The 22613-nt window shown below is 34.6% G+C and overlaps 1 protein-coding gene across 2 annotated transcripts in view; it reads left to right on the top strand.

Moving 5' to 3' along the window:
• The window catches only part of PPP2R2A (protein phosphatase 2 regulatory subunit Balpha), a 63936-nt gene extending 51261 nt beyond the window's left edge, over window positions 1-12675 (top strand). For both annotated transcript variants that reach the window (XM_069484845.1, XM_069484843.1), the window contains exons 5-10: window positions 1016-1128; window positions 2268-2445; window positions 5497-5661; window positions 6588-6757; window positions 9017-9108; window positions 11835-12675. In XM_069484845.1, the coding sequence (XP_069340946.1) occupies window positions 1016-1128; window positions 2268-2445; window positions 5497-5661; window positions 6588-6757; window positions 9017-9108; window positions 11835-12114 (998 nt within the window). In that variant the 3' untranslated portion in view covers window positions 12115-12675. The remainder of the gene's footprint in view (window positions 1-1015; window positions 1129-2267; window positions 2446-5496; window positions 5662-6587; window positions 6758-9016; window positions 9109-11834) is intronic.
• Window positions 12676-22613: the final 9938 nt, after the last annotated feature.

The following is a 22613-nucleotide window of genomic DNA, read 5'->3' as shown; positions in this document are numbered from 1 at the left end:
GTATAGTTTACAAAATATCTGCCCACCACTACTCAAAACTGTCCAGATCCAGAAAATAAGGAGAATGTGAGAAACTGTTAAAGTCAGAGAGAGTAAGGAAACTTGATAACTAATTGGATCCTGGAACAGAAAAGGGATGTTAGTGGAAAACCTGGTGAAATCTGAGTAAAGTACATAGTTTAGTTAGTAGTATACATTATTAATTTCTAAGTTTTGACAAATGTATCATGGTTGCATAGATGTTGACATTAGAGGAAACTGGGTGAAGGGTGTATGGGAACAGTTTTATTTTTACAGCTATTCTGTAAATTTAATTTCAAAATAAAAGTTTAATTTTAAAAAGATGTCTTTATTTATATCCTTAAATGCCTAGGAATTTTGTCGTCTTAAAGGTCTTCAGTGTATGCTTTCAATCAGTTTTTTTTCAGGCCCTGTTTTCTACGTATGAATCCCTGACACAAGAGGGGAAAAGATAGATTTTAAAAGGAAGCATCCAGGCCTGTGAAGGACTCTGTGGAGTCTTTGATAGGATCTGCTGGGAAGGTGGGACCAAGGGAGATTTTTCATAGGATTTTGAGTCTAAATAATAGGCAATCTTAACTGACTTCATTGTTTATTCTCTTTAAATTTTTAAAAATTAAATATTGAACATGAGTATATGTATTAATATATTTATATGTATATATAGACGTATGTGTTTGCATATACATACATACACACAATTTTTTTTCCCTCTAGCTTTAATTATGTTTAAAGGATAGAGACCTGGCTGTGACTTAATTTGAATATCGTGGCATTTTATGAGTGCCATTAATGTATAAATTTGTGATTTCTATACTTATATGTGTATGTGTTTTTATTCACCTGATAATAGGAAAGTATTTAGTAAGATAAGGGTTTTTTTCTTGGAATCTTTTTAGGTAAAATATGAAATGGCCTATTTTAAATGCCATAAAATGTTTTTTATCAGTATTACCTTTTTTATTTTTAAGGACTTTCTTTATTCTCTCCTTAGATAAAACAATAAAATTGTGGAAAATCAGTGAAAGAGACAAAAGACCAGAAGGGTATAACTTGAAAGAGGAAGATGGAAGGTATAGAGATCCTACTACGGTTACTACACTACGAGTAAGTTCATAATAGTTACCTGTATTTATATTATATAACATATTTCCAGACAGAACTTGAATGGGAATAATTACAGTCTGTCCCTCTTCCCCAGTAATTCTCTAATCACGTTGTAGGACATTGAATAACTTCCATTTAACACATTAACTGCCATGTGAGTTGTATTTAACTCCTGCTAGTTTTGAGCCCTGGGCCTCATGAAGCAAAACCTGGGTAAAACCATGCAGTTGGTTCATGAAAATCTTGTTGATGTTCTTATTGTTACAATTAATATTGTCAATTAAAAATGTGGATTAAATGAAGTCAATAAATTTTTTCTGTATTTATGTTTACCATTAAATTACACTTAAGCCTGACAAGTGAAGTAAAACACTTTTACCCTTATGAACTGTTTTTCAAGTTTTCACATTACTTTTTATATTATTAATTTTCAAGTTTTATATTACTTTATTAGGAAAAAGCACAAAACAGTGAAAAATGTATAATTGTTTTGTTTTTGAAGTTCTATTCTATTTTCATAATAAAACACCATGGCCCCAAGGAAAAAAATTTTTTTTTCTAGTGTGGCAGTCAAGGTGTTAAACATAGAAACTGTCATACATGGAGGTCTCGCTGTAGCCAGGGACAGGATCAGGATTCAAATACAAGATTGTCTTTTATACTAGACCACATTCTTTTGTTCTCATGGTTGGAATATCAACTATTACAAAATTGATCAAGATTAGTTTTTTGGGGGGATCAAAAAAGCAGAAATAGACCAAATCTTATAGTTGTAGCTAAAAAATACTAAGAATTAGATGCTATGGGTTGGTTTTCTTTTTAGCATCTTTAATTTGATCCATAAACATTTATTAGCTTGGCAAGACTTTTCAAGCAAAAGATTGGTACTAAGAACAACTGCAAATTCTAATATTGCTGCTACCAGTAAAAGAAGGTAAACTGCCCAAATTCATTTTTCTTCTTCCAGCTTCAACGCTTTAAAGGATCAACATCAGTTGCCTTTTAAAAGTAAATTTATGTAATATTGTACTGTTCTATGTTCCCTCAAAAACTAAAATAATGAAATTTTCTGAACCTTAACTGCTATTTGAAACAATGAGCCTTTTGTAATTTCTGTTTCTCACGTGTCTTATCAACAGGTGCCAGTCTTTAGGCCCATGGATCTAATGGTCGAGGCCAGTCCACGAAGAATATTTGCCAATGCTCATACATATCACATCAACTCAATTTCTATTAATAGTGATTATGAAACATATTTATCTGCAGATGATTTGCGGATTAATCTTTGGCATCTGGAAATTACGGACAGAAGTTTTAGTATCCATTTGGTTTCCTTTTTTGGTGTTTGGTAAAGAAGGCATGTTGTGCCCATATTGGGTTATTTTCAACTCTTCTTAATGTATATAATTCTTTCTTTTCATAGTGTCTTTTTTAATATAAATGTGGCTTCTTATTTTTTCTTTGTATTTAAGTGATTAAACATTGGGTAAGTTATTTGATAAAGGGCATATAATTATCGAATTCATGGAATTTTAAGGAATTGTCCTATTGTACCTATGAAAATAGGAATATTTTTATAAGTGATTTTTGTTTAAATAATAAAATTCATGGAGTTATTTAAAAGTTTTTTTAATTATAAAAATGGTCTTGTTAAGGTTAGAAAATGAAATTTGTATAAGTCATGATGCGTGATCAAGTCAGTAGAAATACATACAGTGAAAAAATACTTTTTTCCAAACCTCCTTTTTATTGTTTATATTCTCCTGAAATTTTTCTGTGCATATACAAATGTGTGATAAATATATATACCTGTGCACATGCATATAGTGTATACATACAAATACAGAATGTATATGAATATATTTGTTTTTAAGTATGTTTTTAAAAATTCTTTTCTTTTTCTGATTTTGAATCTACAAATGTTTGTTTTTCTAATACTCCAGAACTGCAGAGATATAGATCTCACTCCCTTTTTAAAAATTTTTTTATTTTTAATTATTATGGGTACATAATAGTTTTATATATTTATACGGTACATGTGATGTTTTGATACAAGCATACAATATGTGATAATCACATCTGGGTAATTGGGGTATCCATCACCTCAAGCATTTAAGAATTCCTTGTGTTAGGAACATTCCAGTTCCATTCTCTTAGTTGTTTTAAAGTATACCATAATTGACTGTACTCAGTTGGTTGTGCTAATATTGTTTGTTCTAACAATATTTTTGCACTCATTAACCAGCCCCACTTTGTACCTCCTCCCAGTTACCCTTTCCAGCCTCTTGTAACCATCATTCTACTCTCTGTTTTCATGAGATCAGTTGTTTTAATATTTAGCTCCCACATAGATTGAAAACATGCAAGAGTTATCTTTCTGTGCTTGGCTTATTTCACTTAACATAATGTTCTCCTGGCCTATCCATGTTGTAAATAACAGGATTTCCTTATTTTTTGTGGTTGAATAACATTCCATTGCATATATGTGCCACAATTTCATTATCCATTTATCAATTGATGGACACTTAGGTTGTTTACAAGCTTTGGCTATTGTGAATAGTGCTGCATAGATGAGCTCTTTAATAAATCGATTTCCCTTCTTTTGGATATATAACTAGCAGTGGGATTGCCGGGTCATATGGTAGTTGTATTTTTAGTTTTTTTGAGGAATCTCCATACCATTTTCCTTAGTGATTACGCTAATTTACATTCCCACTAACAGTGTACCAGGGTTCTTTCTCCACATCGTCACTGGCATTGGTTTTTGCCTATCTTTTTGATAATTGGGGTGAGATGATCTCATTGTAGTTCTGATTTGCATTTCACTGATGACTAACGATTTTGCACAATTTTTCATACACCTGTTGGCCATTTGTATGTCTTCTTTTGAGAAATGTCTATTCAGATCTTTTGCCCATTTTTAATTGGATTTTTTTTCCTATTGAATTGTTGGAGCTCCTTATATGTTCTAGTTATTAATCCCTTGTCAGATAGGTGGTTTGCACATGTTTTCTCCCATTATTCTGTGGGTTGTCTCTTCACTTGTTTCCTTTTATTGTGCAGATGCTTTTTTAGCTTGATTTGATCGCATTTGTCCACTTTTGTTTTGGTTACCTGTCCTTTTTGGGGTATTACTCAAGAAATCATTGCCCAGACCAATGTCCTTGAGTATTTCTTCAATATTTTCTTTTAGTAATTTCATAGTTTCAGGCCTTAGATTTATTTGATTCTTGTATATAGTAAGAGTTAGTGGTCTGGTTTCATTCTTCTGCCGATGGATATCCAGTTTTCCCAGCACCATTTGTTGAAGAGACTGTGCTTTCCCGGATGTATGCTCTTGGCACTTTTGTTAAAAATGAGTTCATTATAATAGATGTGTGGATTTATTTCTGAGTTCTCTATTCTGTTCCATTGATCTAAGTGTCTTTTTTTATGCCAGTACTACCCTGTTTTGGTTACTACAGCTCTATAGTGTAATTTGAAGTCAGGTAATTTGAGTCTTTCAGTTTTGTTCTTTTTACTCAGGATGGCTTTGGCTATACTGGGTCTTTTGTGTTTCGTATAAATTTTAGGATTTTTTTTTTTTCTATTTCTGTGAAAAATGCGGGATTTTTTGATGGGGATTGTATTGAATCTATAGTTTGCTTTGGGTAGTATGGACATTTGTATGTATGTATGGACATTCTCTTAAAAAAATTCTTTATAAATGTTAGCTATTACTACTACTGTCAATGTTCATATTGTCCAAATGTCACTTGAAAAATTAACAAAGGTTTATAATAATTCATACTCTACCAACAGTGTGTATGTTGGTAAAAGCCTGTTTCCTACTCTAGTTAGTCAAAAATTCTCTTTTGTTGTTTTCATTTGCATTTCTTTCATCATGAGTAGACTTGAGCTTTTCATGTTTATCAGCCATTTGTATTTCTATTTGTTCTCCAATTTTTTCACTGGATTTACGTATATTTTTATTGATTTCTTTTTTAGCTCCTTTTTTGTATTAAATAAATTGGTTCTATCTGTGATGCAAATAGTTTTCCCTTTTTTGCCCTCTTGAGGTTTTTATTTGTTTTGGAATTTTCTTACTATTTATGAAGATAAATTTGTCAGTTTTTTCTTAATAATTTCTGAGATTAAATTCTCCATCCTGAAATGATTTAAAATTTTCCTGTGTTCTAAGAGTTGTTTGGTTGGTTTTTAACATTAAAAGTTTTAATCCCTCTGGGATTTATATTCAAAAAAGAGTAGAGAGCAATTCAGAATTAATACTTATGCTTAGGTCTGTGAATGGATTTTAGGTTTGATAAACATAGATATTACATTTGCCTTTTTTTCTAAGTGGAAATTCCTTAATAAAATGCTATCCAGATATTGTGGATATCAAGCCTGCCAATATGGAAGAGCTGACAGAGGTGATTACAGCAGCAGAGTTCCATCCAAACAGCTGTAATACATTTGTGTACAGCAGCAGTAAAGGAACTATTCGGTTATGTGACATGAGGGCATCTGCTCTCTGCGATAGGCATTCTAAACGTAAGTTTATTGAGTCTTTCTTTAAAATGATAAGATATTCGTTTGTCTGACACGAGCCTCAGACATGGTAAGTACAATTACAGAGGTTTACAAGTCTTAAACCTGTGTGTCCAAGGCCTCTTGTACCCTTTGGTAAACTGCCTACCTTCACGTGAGGCATTCCAGGCTATTCAGCCGGAGGCACACATAATAAGGCGCTCTTGGAGGCATGTGTCTGTTGGTTCCCAGTGAATACGTTTTTAGTGCTGTTCTTTGGGAACTTGTGGTTGGGCTCTCCAACACTGTATTCAAGTACAGTAGTTCTTTTCTTTCCTGCCCTCCGTGCCCTCATTTCCTGCCTCCTTCCTTTTCTGTTTTGAGCTTCCTAGGAAGATTTTTGCTGATGAGAGGTTTTCTTGGCTTCCAAAAAAAAGTTTGAAAACCATTGGATTAAGAAATTAAGGGGTTGCAATAGTCTTGTCTTCATGTTGACTATTTCTAAAACTCCTGAAAATTGGTACATGCCTTTTACAAAAATAATTTTACTTGGCCACTGGAAAATAAAATCCCGGTATGAATTTGGATGGGTGAAGATAGTGTGTTTCTTATGGTGATGAAATAGGCAAAGTCAGTGAGGTATATGGCAGAATATACCAGCCTGGTGCACTGAAGTCGGAACTCCTGGGTGAGTCTGGTTCTGCTAATGTAGCCACACGATTCTGGAAGTGTACTGCTGCTTTTGTACCTTCAACTTCAATATTAAGTCATTCTCTTAAAGTTTCAGGGGATTACATGGTGCTAGACAGAGGGATGCTTTTCTGTTTTTTATTAGCCTGTCATTTTACTTTACTCTTAGGGAGTTTGTGAATGGGTGTTTCAGGAAATGCTTTGTTCAAGTCAGAATATTCTACACCTTGCCCTTTTTTGTTGTTTTGTTTTGTTTTTAGTGTTTGAAGAACCTGAAGATCCCAGTAACAGGTCATTTTTTTCTGAAATCATCTCCTCTATTTCTGATGTAAAATTCAGCCATAGTGGTCGATATATGATGACTAGAGACTATTTGTCAGTCAAAATTTGGGACTTAAATATGGAAAACAGGCCTGTGGAAACATACCAGGTATTTGCAGTTTTTCTTTCAATGAGATACACCCTATTTACTTTCAAGTGTTTATAGAGAAGGATTTTGTGCTAGGTGTTAATCCTCAGAAGGTGTTTGTTCACCATTCACCATTAGGCCTTTTCCCTCAGAGTTCCATGAGAATGTTGCTTTTCCTTATGTTAAAATAAAAATGTATATATACTTAATAGGTTGTGTTGTCTCTTCAGTTTTCCGCTTAAAGTGTGATTTGCTACCCATTTGGTTTAGTGTTGACAACTTTTTTCCCCATGTACATTTAAAGTGAGGAAGAACACTCTTCATTAAGGTCTGGGCAGGAAGAGGATTGAGGAGAATGGTCAGTCGTAGGAGAGGTGCCCATACTCCTGCGTGGCATATGTGTGGGAGTAGTTGAACTAGAGCTTAAATCTAGCATGCTGAGTCAAACGGACTGGTATTCTGCCTTTTGTCAAGTAACTGTTGTCTTATGCTAAAGGAGAAGGGCTTGAAAGCCCAACAGATGGCTTTAGGAGTTGCCTGTCCAAACTTTGAAATCCCTTTTGACAAACATAAACCACTCAAGATTCTTTTTAATGGAATTTGAAATTTCAAAATAAATGCGACATTGAAACAAAGGCCAAAGAGATGACATAACTGCTTTGTTTTCAAAGCACGGTAGACCATTGAGCAACACAGGTTTTAACTGCATAGGTCCACTTTACACACAGAATTTTTTCAACCAAGTGCAGATAGAAAATACAGTATCTGAGGGATACAAAACCCACATATAACGGAGGCCAACTTTGCATTCATACAGGTTCCACGGGGCCAACTGCAGGACTTGAGTATGGGCAGATTTGGCTATATGTGAGGATTCTGGAAACAATCCCCTGCATATAACAAGGGACAACTGTACATTTGTGTAACTGCCAAAATTGATACATATTCTAGTTATCCTCATCACCATCTCATTCCCATTGAGAATAATTGATTTGAACCTTAGCTTCATACTCCGTGTGGCGATAAACCTTGTACTGCGTGCACTCTAAAATGTTGCTGAATTATGATGATCTGCCTAATTTTACCTGATTTGCCATTTCCTGCCTATGCTGAATTGGATTAGTGACTGAGAGTAGAGCTACATCATATGCAAGTGTAACTTCTGTAGATTCCAGTATTTGTATGGAATTTGTACAAGCATCTTGCTGAGTTTTCTGTGATTGAGGGGTATTTTTGATCTTATTAATTTTTTGCGTTACATGCTCACTTTTGATCCTAACCCCACGAATTGCAGTTACTCTGTATTACAGGTTTTCACTTAATGCCACACAGAGATGGCCTGAGTAATTCCACTAAACATTAAAACGGACACCGAGAATGAATTTAGTTGAGTCATACAGAATAGAGAATTCTAAGCATTTAGGGGGGTACCTACTCACTTCTATCATTATTTCTCTTTAAGAAGAAGAGAGTGAGATAGACATTCCTCTTTTTTCCTTTGATCACAACAAATACTTTGGAACTTTTCTTTATAATTTAACAATATAAATGTTGAAATGTATCGTTCCATGGACTATTTTTTAAATAATAGATATATTTAATTACTTTATTCTTTTGTGAAATATTAGTAAATATAGAATTACAATTTAAGAAACAGAGGTACATTTTCGTTTTGACATTGTGTAAGTAATATCAGGTGATACTATGATATTTTTAATGATGCATAGCTAAAGTATTCCTATAATTTATCACCAAACCAGGGCATGGTTATGCTATGCATAGCATATGCATTTAATTGAAAATACAGGTGTCAGTTAAATTTATGCCCAAAAAGATGGTATTTAAAAAGGAAGTAAAATGTTCAGTGTTATTATCAATAATTAATGGCCTGAAAGCCAAGTAGTGATATTCAAATATTGCTACAATATTCTTTTGGTAGTCTCTTATCTGTGCCATTTTCAAATGTTTTCTGGCCTAAATGTTTTATTCAGGCTTATAAAGGGTGTATGTGCCATGCCCAGAAGGGAGTTTGTCTTTGTTGTACAAAGGACAATGTGCCTCCCTGACAAGGGCTTATGTGTTGTAAAAAGATAAAATGCCTTTATTGTTATTAAGAAGATTGAGATTTAATAATTTCAAAAGTGTTCATATGTGTCTTTCTTTGCCCCCCCCCCTTTTTTTTTTAAGCTCTTGACTTGTTAAATCATTTTCCTAATTTCAGTGGATAGATCTTGAGGTAAACCAAGTATTATGTGCAGTATATCTGTGTTTTTTCCACAGGTGCATGAATACCTCAGAAGTAAACTTTGTTCACTGTATGAAAATGACTGCATATTTGACAAATTTGAATGTTGTTGGAATGGATCTGACAGGTAATTGACTTTAATTCAAACTTCTCACTCAAATATTAATTTTATTAGAGGAAAGAAACTTAGTATTTCATTCCCCCTGGTACGGTTGCCACATTCACCAAAAATACGGCCAACTTTTTTTAGACTGACTTCCATTACAAGTTTTAACTTCATTTTCCCCCAAGGATTCCTTGAAATAAATTCAGTAATCTTAGATATTACAGCATAACAATACTGGAAGATAAATTTTAAGCATTGTATTTTACTAGATGTAGAAATACACAAAAAATCTAAACTATTATTTAAATATCTTGAAATTTTTCCCTTTTATGAACCAGATAAATGACATTTCTGACATGCTAACATTTAAAGTGGTGAAATCTCAGTTTGGTTGTTATTCTACCATTAAACTGTTGTTAGAAATATTTAGGCAGAAGTTATTTCATTTGGATTGTTACCAGTCTCCAGTTACTGCATTAACACCTCATAGAAGTGGTAATTTATATATATTTTAACCCTATCTTTATGCTTTTTATAATTTCCAATTTTGCTATAACATGATTTGTTTTTTTAGTGTGTTATCAAAATGTATGCCATTATTTCTAAAGATAAATAAGTCTTACTTTCAGTCTTTTAGTTGTCAATATTTAACTGCTGAGTTCCAATAGAACTGAAAATAGTAAAACATTTTGGAATTATTTAAACTTGCATTTAACATAATTAGAGGTACTTTATTTAACAATAGTTCTATCACACGGCTTGAATAAGATTCAGGTTTTATAATGTTAGGTGCTATGGATGATAACAGAACTTGGAACACTTTCTTTTGTCTAATTTTTAAAGTTATTGTCTGATTTTGACATGAAGACCAGTAATAGGCTAGCCACAGTAAACCTAGAGTCCCATTGGTAGGGATAAGCAAACATTGCCTTTGGGTGCCACTACTAAACCTGAGACATCAAGAAGGAAGAAGGAAAGAGAAAGAAGACACTGATAATACTAGGGTATGGTGCACTGCTACAACTAGAGTTCTTCCTCATGTTGTTTAAGCCTATTAGCAGTTTTATGTTTCATCATCGGAAGTTATTTACTTTCCTTAATATTAAAAAGGTTTTCTTCTGAAATAATTTTAGACTCAGAAGATTTGATAGAATAATACAACTCTTCATTTAGCCTTACCCCTGTTGCTATTTGCTGTATCATGGTCTCTTAACTCTCTTTGTCTATTTATAGCTATATCTATCTATATAAGTGCACACACACCTTTTCTTGTGTACCAATTGGAAGTAAACTCTAAACAATATGTCTATTACCTCTAATTTCATTAATCAGTATTTCCTAAAAGATAACGACACCCTCCAGCATAATGACAGTGCAAGCATCTAAAGCATGAACGTTCACATTGATGCAAGATTGCCATCTAATCCACACATCCATTAAAACTCACCAGTTACCTCAGTCATTGTCCTTCATGGCACAGAAAAACAGTCTGGTCCATTATCCACTACAAGATCGTATGTTGTGTTTAGTTGTCATATCTTGTTAGTCCCCTTTATTCTGGGAGTAGTTCTTTATTCTTTCCTTGCCTTTCATGACCATGGCATTTTTTAAGAACACAGGCCAGTTATTTTGTAGAATATTTCTTAATTTGAGTGTTATCTAATATTTCCTTATGATTAGATTCAAGTTACACATCTTTATCAGGGCTTTCTTAGAGATTGGTGCCTGATGATGCCTTTTAAAAGTTACAAATAGCCATACCCAGGTTGTCTAATCCATGGGGATGCCAATCTAAATTACATAAACCATTTTTAAATATATATAGTTTTATTTTCCAGGGACATGCATCAACTTGAATTTGATTACAGTTGTTGTCAGGTGTCCTATGGAGGGGATTGACATTACTAACTAGATGGTAATCATTTGTATCTAATAAATGACCTATGCATATAAATATTACTTTGAACAACCCCCTAGTATCCTATAATCTCATTTACAATAATCATTTTAACCATGTGGTAAGTACTGGTAGCACCAGTTTCCAGATAAAAGAGTTCCAAACTTACGAAGTTTAGTGTATGAGGATACTTAGTAATAAGTATCTTCAGGCAGGCTATGAATTTGGTACCGCTTTGAACTTATACTTTTTAAAATATTTACTTAAAATGTCTTTTATGGTTTAAGTAAAATGACTTTCTGTTAATAAAAATGTTACATGCCACTTTCTTAACATTCTCAGGAGCAGATTCATTGTAAGCATTCAGAAAACGTGATTATCTGAACCAGACAACACCCTGAGAACAAATTAAATAGCTTATAATTTAAATGATAAAAATAAAGCATTGGTTTCTTATGAACAGCTATTTCATGCAAGTTGGTTTTTGGTTTTAGAAATGTGAGTTCCACAGATGATTGCTATTTTAAGAAGCTGGCTGGTCTGGTTGACCACATGGCATGTAGTTGCAAAAATACTCAAAGGTAATTAAGCACTGCTAAGAAGTTTTACTTGAGGATGCTATCAGCATTAGTGATAGTTTCGGTAGTCATGAAACGGAGTAATTGGCAGAAAACCAAGTTAACTCTTACTGTATTTCTGCTTTTATTCCAGTGACTGGGTGACAGCAACCCTGTCCCTTAATTAAGATCTGCTTGAAGTAGCTATTTCCTGTGGAGTACTGCACTTGGTTTAATCACTGAATCATTTTCTGCTTGTTTGACTATTTGTTTGTTCTATCTTCTTTTTACAGTGTTGTCATGACTGGATCTTACAATAATTTCTTCAGAATGTTTGACAGGAACACAAAGCGAGACATAACCCTAGAAGCATCACGGGAAAACAATAAGCCTCGCACGGTTTTGAAGCCACGCAAAGTCTGTGCAAGCGGAAAGCGAAAGAAAGATGAAATAAGTGTTGACAGCCTAGACTTCAACAAGAAAATCCTTCATACAGCATGGCACCCCAAGGAAAATATCATTGCTGTAGCTACTACAAACAATCTGTATATATTTCAAGACAAAGTGAATTAGGGTTGGCATTCCTAGCAGAAGAACCCACTTCCTGCTTAGTTGAGATAGTTGAATCTAGCATTCGTACCTATAAAAGAGAGAGGTCCATTGTGGCGCCCCTTTCCAGTGTTTGACAGTGTGCCATTCGACAACACATTTTTATAGCTACATGGAGAAAGCTCTGTGGATTCCTCACTGTGGTGTTCTCCATGTCTGCTAGCCATTTAGGTAAGGGTAGGGCACTTTTAATTTAAATGACTTCTTGCACCATCTTGCCTAATGGACTAGATTGGACTGTATCAACATTGATTTACTCCACTTTTTATGCCTTCCATTGTGATGACGTCAAACACAGTGAAAGCCTTCAGTCATGCTATGGGATTTAATTGTGTATCCTCATTACTGTATCATTTGTGGGGTACACCCCTCCCCCCCTTTTTTAAATTAAATACAGCTCATTCTTACTGTGGCTTGTAGCATTCCTCCTCTCCTGGCCTCCTGGACTCTTCCCCTTCATCTCTCTTACCCTTGCCCCCTCCACCCAGTCTTGGTGGTGGTATATTAAAAAAAAAAGAATGAAAGCACACAAAATGAGTCAGTTTGGGGTCAGTGGTTATAAAGGGGGTATTTGTTGCGAACAAATGTTTTAATAACAGTTGGCTGTAATCACTCCTTGCCATGTCTGGCACTGAAAATAAGGAAAAAAAAAAAACTACTACTGAATAAAAGTGACAAAGAATGGAGAATCTGGTTTTCTTTTTCTTTTTAACCTACCTCTTTAAGCCAATAATTTGTGTCATACCTTTGAGCGCAGTGAAATGAAATGGGTTTCCATTGTTTTATTGGTATTTCTGTTGATTATTTTTAACAAGTGTTCTTTTACATGGAGAAGGAGAGGTATTGGTTCTGTATGAACATGTTTTCAAATATATTGGTGGTATTAAGGATTTCACAATATATAAATGCTACTAGAGATTTTTTTTTTACTGTAGTTATGTGAGAGTATTGGATACATTGTATCTATACTTAACTCATCTGTTAATGAAATTGTTGTAAATGGGAACCAAATTTGTAGAACTTAATTTTTAAAGACTTTTTACAGTGCTTAATTTCATTTTTGCCTTACTATACTAAGTCAAAGACTTAAAAAATGTTTTTAACAGGTTAAAACTTTTTTTGGTCATTCTATCATAATAAAGCAGAAAACTAACAGGTGATTTACATAGAGAAAACTGACACTGCACTAAATACCATTTTTTTTTTTGTATTTTACTGCTATCAAATCAGAATGAATTGTACTTTGCCATAGATATTTTTCTTCTATTTTTGGTTTTCCAAAGCTATATTAAAGACAAACTTTTAAAGGTACAGTGTTCAAAAAGTGCTTAATGAACTCCAACAGCTGCCTCAAATAAAAATTTAGTAATCTATATATGACTACATTTTCCCTAAGTGGTGATATCTTATCCAAAGATGAAGAGTACTCCTATATTTAATAGGTAGAATGTACCTTTGTCAGTCTTGCAGAAGCTTTAATGGAGAAAAAATGGACTTTATTTTTAAGAGATGAATTGAGCAGGCATTTATATTATTAGAGAATGGTAGTCTATTTTGGTTGAGCAGTAATGTAACAACTTGGAATTTTAGAGGACTCTTGAGTGCTTATGTGTCCACTACCTATTGTTCTATTCTTCAGTAATGAAAAATGATTAAACAAATCAGCCATGATTCCCTCTACACTATTACAAATATTATGTCTTGTAAGTTAACATTTTTAGCACAGGAGAAATTTTATGTAATAAAATTACTGTATCTTTTGGACTTAACAAATTTGAATTTGTATTTAAACACATTGATTATATGTCTGATAATTCTTAATGGCACTTTTACTAATTTATTTGGGGATCTTGGGTGCATTTGTAACTTGTGTTATTTATTCTTCACACTTGACTTGCAAGTAGGATATTGCCCTGCCAGAAGTATCAAACAGTGATGTTCTTCCTGTGTTCTGATTGGACAACTTTCCAGAAGATCTCTTTGGGAGGTTGTTTCCTTGCAGTTTGGTTGTATGTCTTGAGATAACACCACCAAACAGCTCTTGGAAGTTCTTTTTTGATTCATCAGTAGCTGTGATGGTTCTCATCCATGACACTAAGGGTTAGTTTTATATATTTAAGAGAAACATAATTGCTAAAATTAAAATGCCTCTATCAAGGAATGCTATTATAAATTATTGTAACATTATTCTCAAATACTAATTTTTTAATTTCTTTGGTGTAGCAAACTATAAGCCCAGCCACTCATTTTATATGGTCATGGTTAATCTTTTTATTAATAAAAATTATACTTAGAATAAACTTAGTCTTGTCAAGTTACTTCTTATTTCTATTCTCTTGCCACTAATATACGTACACATATTTCATCCTTTCTCTTAACCTTTTTAAAAAGATTATGGTAGGAAAATGAAGTTCTATTAATCTCCTTCCATCTTTACTTAGTGGCTGGGCAATAAGAATAGTTATTTTATTCTCTATATAAACACATGTTGATATAACAGCTAACTACTGGATATTAAGCTTCTGTGAAGCCCTTAGTCTCTTGGAATAAAAAAAAAAATACATCCGTATGCTCGTTTTTCCTTTCAGAATTAACAGGCTTTTTTAAAAACGTTAAATGTAAGAGTTGTTCCAGTTAGAGATACTCCTAAAGAAAACCAGAAATATGAAAACTGAGTTTCTTTTAGTGTGTAACTGTTTTATGAGTAAGATATTTATTACTACAAAATTGTGCACATGTGAAAGCTAAGCAGTACTCATGAAGAATTTTTAGTGATAAGTAAACCATTGCCTTCTTAGGGAATATTGCTTCAGCATCCTTTCTCTACCACACACAGAGTCAAATGGAGATAGTAACATGTACTTAGGGAACAACCCCTCCTCCCCACACCCCCCACAGAAAGGCGTATGCTAGGTAATCAGGAATCAAGTCAGTTTACTTCTGTATTTGAGAGCACCACTCGGATATCTTAATTTTATCTGTTCCGATGGTTGATGGTTTAAGCCCCATGTGTGTGAGTGTGTGTTACAGTGGTTAAAAAGGGTTTTTTACACACACCTCTCCTTCCCCAAAAAGCCTTGGGAAATGACCATGCTTCATTTTTGTAATTACACATAGGAGATCAAAACAGTACAACCGACTTTTAATATTAATCAAGTGCTTAGTGAATCTATGAAGTCTGGAGGTGTTCTCGTGTGCTAAAGATACTTTTTTAAAATTAAGTTTCCCTCAACATTTTATTGCATAGTGCTATTACTAGACTGGAACCTACTACCTCTATATATAGAATCAAACATCCACCTGACAGACTTAAGTTAGTAAGCCCCTCCCTAGCACAGTTCTTATCAATAAGAAGGTACCTACAAAACTTAGTTTCCTCCAAAAGGAGGGATTTGATAAGATAAATTGGCATAAGGGGAAAAGCTAATATTTGTCTTTCTTTTTTTACGTTCTACTCTTACACTCTGGTAATACAGCAACAAGTTATTTGAGGACTTTCCCACTAGGGGGCAATGGTTAAGTCTTGAATGGCATTTATGAGGTATTTTCTGGAATGTATAAACGGGGAAGTTCTGTTTCTGTAGTGGAAGAGCTTCATTATTAAAAGTCAAATCAGGGACCAAATGGAAAGTCCAAAATATGTAAATAAAGCCACAATTCAACATGACTCTGGAGTAAGTAGGTCATTAAATATGAAATGTCCGATTATGAATCAAAAGTGTAGTTTATTATATCTCAATCAGTAAGCAGTACAAAGTATGTGCCTACACTATTGATAACAGTTTTGCCATCTTAATGGTAGCTTGTTTATGCCAGCAAGGAAGAAGCCTGGAGAGTGAGTGGTGATGAAATCGCGAAAGGCGTTTTCCACAGCTTGTTGAGAATTGAATATTTTTCCTTGGAAGAAGTGGTCCAAACCCTGGAAGAAGTGGTAACCAGTTGGTACAAGGTCTGGTGAATATGGTGGATGACAAGAGTTTCCAAGTCCAGCCTGTGTAGTTTGAGCAGCATTTGTGCAACATGTGTGTTGTCTTGCAAGAGGATTGGCCTGTCTCTATTGACCAATCTCAGCTGCTTAATCGCAAGCATCCTCATTATTTCATCATTTCATTGGTTGCAGGAGACACCCCCCTGTAATCAACTGACCAGGTTTCATGATGCTGTAGTGGATAATACTAGCGCTGGACCACCAAGCAGACACCATTAGCTTTTTTGGATGAATATTCAGTTTTGGACTGTTTCAGCACCTCATCTTTATCCAACCATTGTGCTAAATGCTTGCCACTGGCAAAAAAAAAAAAAAAAAAAAATCCATTTTTCGTCACAGGTAACAATATGGTATAGAAATGGTTCGCCTTTATGTTGTGACAGCAAAGAAAGGCAAGCTTCAAGACAATTTCTCTTCTGATGCGTCTTTAATTCATGTGGAACCCATCTATCCAGCTTCTTTTCCTTGCCCATTTGTTTCAACTGGTCCAATACTGGTGGAATAGTAACATCAAACCTTGCTGCTAATTCACATGTAGGTTGAGATGGATTCGCTTCCACTCCAGCTTTCAGCTCATCATTGTCCACCTTGGTCTCAGGTTGCCCACGTGGCTCATTTTCAAGATTAAAATCACCAGAACAGAACAACACAAACCATCGACGTACTGTGCGTTCATTAGCCACATCCTTCCCAAACACTTCATTAATATTTCCAGCTATCTGCACATGGGTTCCATGACAGAACTCATATTAAAAAATGACACCCATTTTTGACTTATCCATGGTTTCACATAAATTGCTCAAAAAATTTTTGAAAGATAATCAAAAGCCAAAACGTGCATTTGCAAGACTGAGGATGGACCTTCACAATTAAAATGAAATAAGTGTCAAAGTGAAATGTCAGAAATATCAACTGTCTAACTTAGTACTTAAGGAGATCGGACATTTCATACTTAATAACCTAATTTTTTTTTTTTTTTTTTTTTTTTTGAGGACCCAGTGATAGAGGCGGAACCCAAACACCGCCTGCAATGTCTAGCATAGCCACTCTTGACTGGGGAAGCAGCAAAAGTGAAGCTGGAAGATGGTTCTGAGCTGTCCTTTCAATCACAGACTACCCAGCCTGCCCATCTCTTTGCAAAATCATATTATACGTGTCATAGCAGCTTTCTCCCTCTTTTAAAAGGAGACTAGGAATTTCATGTTGCACATTTATGCTGATTTAACTCTAAATTTCTTTTTCTAGAAATAGCGTTGTGAATACATGTTCTTTGGAAAGTATTTTTAAAGACGTACCTTACCAGTAATATCAGAGTAAACTCCCATTCCCATTTTTATATATTTTCTCTCTTCTGGGCATATAATTATTTTTATAGAAAAGGGCACCGTGGGCAGTTTAATATACTATTTCTCCACTTAACCATACTTGAGCAGTTTCCCATATCAAACAACTGTAAGCAAGATTTTCATGTCTATGTAGCCTCACATTTATGTATGTGCCATAATTTATTTAGCCAGTCCCTGCTTGTTTTTTGTTTTGTTTTTGAGATAGGGTTTCAAAACACTATTTAACACTATGTTGCATAGGCTAGTCTTGAACTCTTGGCCTCAAGTGATCCTCCTGTCTCAGCCTCCTGAGTAGCTGGGATTACAAGGGTGAGCCACTAGGCCCAGAATACCAATCTCGTGCAAAATTATTTAGATACATTCCTGGAGATATAATTGCTATATTAAGTGATATGGATATACTGACATTTAAGATTTGGTACATATTAACACATTCCATAAGTATACAGGATTGCCCATATTTTCATCCTCATTAATTGGACAAAGATCTCATGTTTTATTTGAGTTTGAAAAAGTCAAAAATGGAAATCTAATTTGTTTACATATTTCTAACATGTCTATAATTTGGATACAAGACCTTTATCAGACATGTGCTTTATAAATGTTTATAAATATTTTCTCCCAAGCTGAGGTGCTAAGGTCTGTCTTTTCTTTCACTCTCAACAATGCCTTTTCTTTTCTTTCTCTCTCTCTCTCTCTCTTTCTTTTTTTCTTTTCTTGAGACAGGATCTCACTCTGTTGCCCTGGATAGAGTGCAGTGGCATCATCACACACAGCTCACTGCAACCTGATTCTGTTGGGCTCAAGTGATCCTCCTGCTTCAGCCTCCTAAGTAGCTGGGGGGACTATGGGCTAATTTTTCTATTTTTTGTAGAGATGGGGGTCTCACTCTTGCTGAGGCTCTTGCTCTCAAACTCCTGACCTCAAGGAATCTGCCCACCTCAGCCTCTCAGAGTACTAGGATTACAGGTATGAGCCACTGCACCCACCTCAACAGTGCCTTTTGAAGAGAAGTTCTTAATTCTTTATGAAGTCCACTTTCTCATTTTTTTTCTTTTTAAGGATCATGTTTTTGGTGTAACATCTAAGAAATCTTTGCCTAATTGGAGGTCACAAAGGTTATTTTTAATTTAATAGTTTTCAGTTTTTACATTTAGTTCTATGACCATTTGCATTTATACATATATATAAATTATTTGTATCACCTGTAGGTTGAGGTTCATTTTTTTCTATGCACCTTTGTTGAAAATCAGTTGACCAGATATGTGTGAGTCTATTTCTCAATTATTCCATTAATGTACATGTCTGTGCTTTCACTAACACTCCATTGCCTTAACTGCTGTAGCTTTACATAAGTCTTGAAATCAGGTAGTGTTAATAACCCAATTTTGTTCTTTTTCAAAATTGTTTTGCTATTTTAGTTCCTTTGCCTTTAAATATATCTTTTAGAATCAGATTATTAACTTCAAAAAACACCTGCTTAGCTTTTGATGATAATTACATTGAATCCATAGAGCAGTTCAGGGAGAGTGAAAATCTTAATATTTGTCTTCCAATCCATGAATTTATATAGTTCCATTTATACAGGTCTTTGATTTCTTTTATCATTTTTAGTTTTTAGCATACAATTCTTACACATATATTGCTATACTTCATGAAGTTTTGTGTGCACTATTATAAATGGGACTTTTCAAATTTCACTAATTGTTCATTGATTATATATAGAAATATAATTGATTTTTATATATCGACCTTGTATCCTGACCCTTTGCCAAATTCACTGACGTAGATTTTAAAAAATTTTCTATGTAGACAATAACATCTGCAGGTTATTTATAATAAATGTTTTATTTCTTTCCAATCCCTTTTCTTTCTTTCTTTCCTTTTTTTTTTTCTTTTTTTTGTCCTGCACTGGATAAACCCTCCAGTGTGATGTTAAATAGGAGAAGTGACAACAAACACATCATTGCCTTGTTACCAATATTAGGGGCAAGCATTTACCATTAAACTATGTTATGTTCTAGAATTTTTGTAGATGCCTTATTAGGCTAAGGAACCATTTCTTTTATTCCTAGTTTTCTCAGGGTTCTTAATCATGAATGGGTGTTATATTTTGTCAGACATTAAAATCTAAAAGAAATAGCCATTTGCAGTCAAGATGGGGTAAACGGGACTAGATTTACCCTCCTGCGTGAAGTTAAAACACACACAGACAATGGATTTGACAACACTGGACATTAGGCAACAAAGGACAATGATCGCTGAGAGGTAGAATTCCAACAAGGTGAGTCCCATGATTGCTGCAGCTTATTACCTTGTGACAGCTTCGAGACTGTGGCACAGGGAGAGGACACTGAAGTGGAGCCTGAAAAACTCGCTGAGTTGAGGGGATGCTTCTGAGACCAAGGTGACTGGCATTCGCAGGGAAAGTGCCAGAGTGATGACAGCTGCACGGAGGAAACCCCAGGGGTCTGCAGAAGGCCCTGAGTATTCAGCAGAGTGTACGGATCACCCCAGACATGTGAGGAAACAAGGAATGGAAGGGAAATTCCTCACATGATCAAAGGCATGTATGAAAAACCCACAGCCAACACCACATTCAGTGGTAAAAGACTGAAAGCTTTTCTCTTAAGATCAGCAAAAAGACAAGGATGTCCGCTTTCACCACTGCTATTCAACATTGTACTGGGAGTTCTAGGCAAGAAAAATAAGTAAAAGGCATCCAATTAGAAAGCGAGAAGTAAAACTATCTGTACTTGCAGTTGACATGATCCTAAGCACAGAAAATCACAAAGACTTTTTTAAAGGTACTAGAGCTAGTAAACAAATGCAGCCAACTTTCAGGGTACAAGAGCAACACACAAAAATCCCTGGTGTTTTTATACATCAACAATGAATAATCTGAAAAGGAAATTAAGAAAACAATTTATAATTGCACACAAAAGAACAAGATACCTAAGAATAAATTTAATCAAGGAGGTTAAAGACTTATATACTGAAACATACAAAAATTGCTGAAAGAAATTAAAGAAAATCTAAATAAATGGAAAAATGTTTGATGTTCATAGATTGGAAGACTTAATATTGTTAAGATGGCAACATTACCCAAAGAGATCTACACAGTCAATGAAAGAACATCAATGTTCCAAAGGCCTCCTTTCCAGAAATAGAAAAGCTGATCCTCAAATTCATATGGAATTTCTAGGGGCCTTGAATAGACAGAATGTTATTGGAAAAGAAAGAAGTTGGAGGATTTACACTTCCCAATTTTAAAACTTACTATATATAAGTAATCAAAACAGTGGTACTGGCATAAGATAGACATACAGACCAGTGGAATAAAATTGAGAGTCCAGAAATAAAGCCACACATCTATGGCCAATTGATTTTCTGCAAGGTGCCAAGACTATCCAATCAGGGCAAGAGTAGCCTCTTAAACAAATGGTGGTTGGAAAACTGGATACTCACATGCAAAAACATGGAGTGGGATCCCTACCTCACATCATATACAAAAGTTAACTCAAAGTGGATCAATGACCTAAATATAAAAGCTAAAGGTATAAACGTCTCATAAGAAAACATAGCAGTAAATATTTATGACTTAAAAACAGATAAACTAGACCATGTAAAAATTAAAATCCTGTATAGCAATGGACATTATCAAGAAAGTGAAATGATCACTTACAGACTGGGAGAAATATTTGCACATCATGTACAGTTCATTCTCATTATTCTCAGTAGCTATATTCTATAAAGTTGCTGAGAATAGTGAATTACCAATACTGAGCCATTGCTCTTAGGATAAATACAGGGTTAGGGTCCTGTGAGCTTCTGGTCACATTTTCATTGACCAATTAATACATAATTTTGTTTTATGTGTGTTTCTGCTTAAGGACATCTTATATGATATGTATTGCTGATTCATTAACATGGAACTCATAACCAGCAGCACTATCATTCATGTCTGAATGGAGCTTCTCTAATGCATATTTTCTCTGTAAGACACGTTACAGCCTTCTTGCACTGAAGGACATACACAGTGCTTCACCACTGTGCTTGAAGACCATTTTAAACAACAAAATCACTAACAAAAAGCACAAAATGCAAAAATAATGGCATTTAATAGACCACCAGAGGGGAATTTATTCACAATATGAGGGCTGAAACAACAAGGCAGAGTGTTGCCTTGTTTGACCTCAGCTGGGAACATGTATGTCAGATGTCAGCCAATTCAAATTTTTCACCACTCTTCCCATGTCCACAAATGACCGTGAAAGCACTGCAAGTAGTGATTAGGCGGTTACAAATAAATTTTAGCAAGTATACACATTTGCAAATACAGAATGTGTGAATAATCAGGACCAACTCTACAGAGTAAGGGTCCAGTATCCAGAAAAACTGAAACTCAAGTACATTGCTGGTGGTTTTATGTAAAATAGTATAGCCCCTGTGGACAACAGCTTGGCAGCTCCTCATAAAATTAAACAGAGAATTACCATATGACACAATTCCACTCCCAGGTATATACCCAGAAGAATTAAAAACAGGTATTCACACAAATCCTTGTAAACAAATGTTCACAGTAGCACTATTCACAATAGCCAAAAGGTGGAAACGGGTCAAATGTCTATCGATATATGTATGGATAAACAAAACACAGTCTATACATACAATGTTACATTACTCAGCCAAAGGACGGTATGGAGTAGTGGTACAAGCTACAATGTAGATAAACCTTAAAAACATTATGCTAAGTGAAAGAATCCAGACACAAAAAGTCACATATTGTATGATTCCATTAATATGAACTATCTAGAACGGCTGAAGCTTTAGAAAACAGTAGGTGGAGTGTTTAGGAGTGTAAAGTTTAGTGTCAACCACCACAGGATACATGGCTTCCCATGTCACGTCCCAGGAATAGGATAGGTGATGTCTGTCTGTCTGTCTCGGTGTTCCAATGACGGTGTGTTACCTTTGTTATTAAAATTTTTTAAATTCTGTAATAACTAAAAAGTCTGAGGGGCCTTATATTGTTTCCCACTGGAAGTATTTATGTTCCACCAGCTTTATTTCAGGTTTATGACTGGGGTTTTGGGCCTCCCTTGTGTCACCACAGTACCTATTCCAGG

This window comes from Eulemur rufifrons, chromosome 12 (genome assembly GCF_041146395.1).
Source record: "Eulemur rufifrons isolate Redbay chromosome 12, OSU_ERuf_1, whole genome shotgun sequence".
Taxonomy (NCBI): domain Eukaryota; kingdom Metazoa; phylum Chordata; class Mammalia; order Primates; family Lemuridae; genus Eulemur; species Eulemur rufifrons.
The sequence above is the reverse complement of the archived record's forward strand: the minus strand, read 5'-3'. Positions and strand labels throughout refer to the sequence as shown.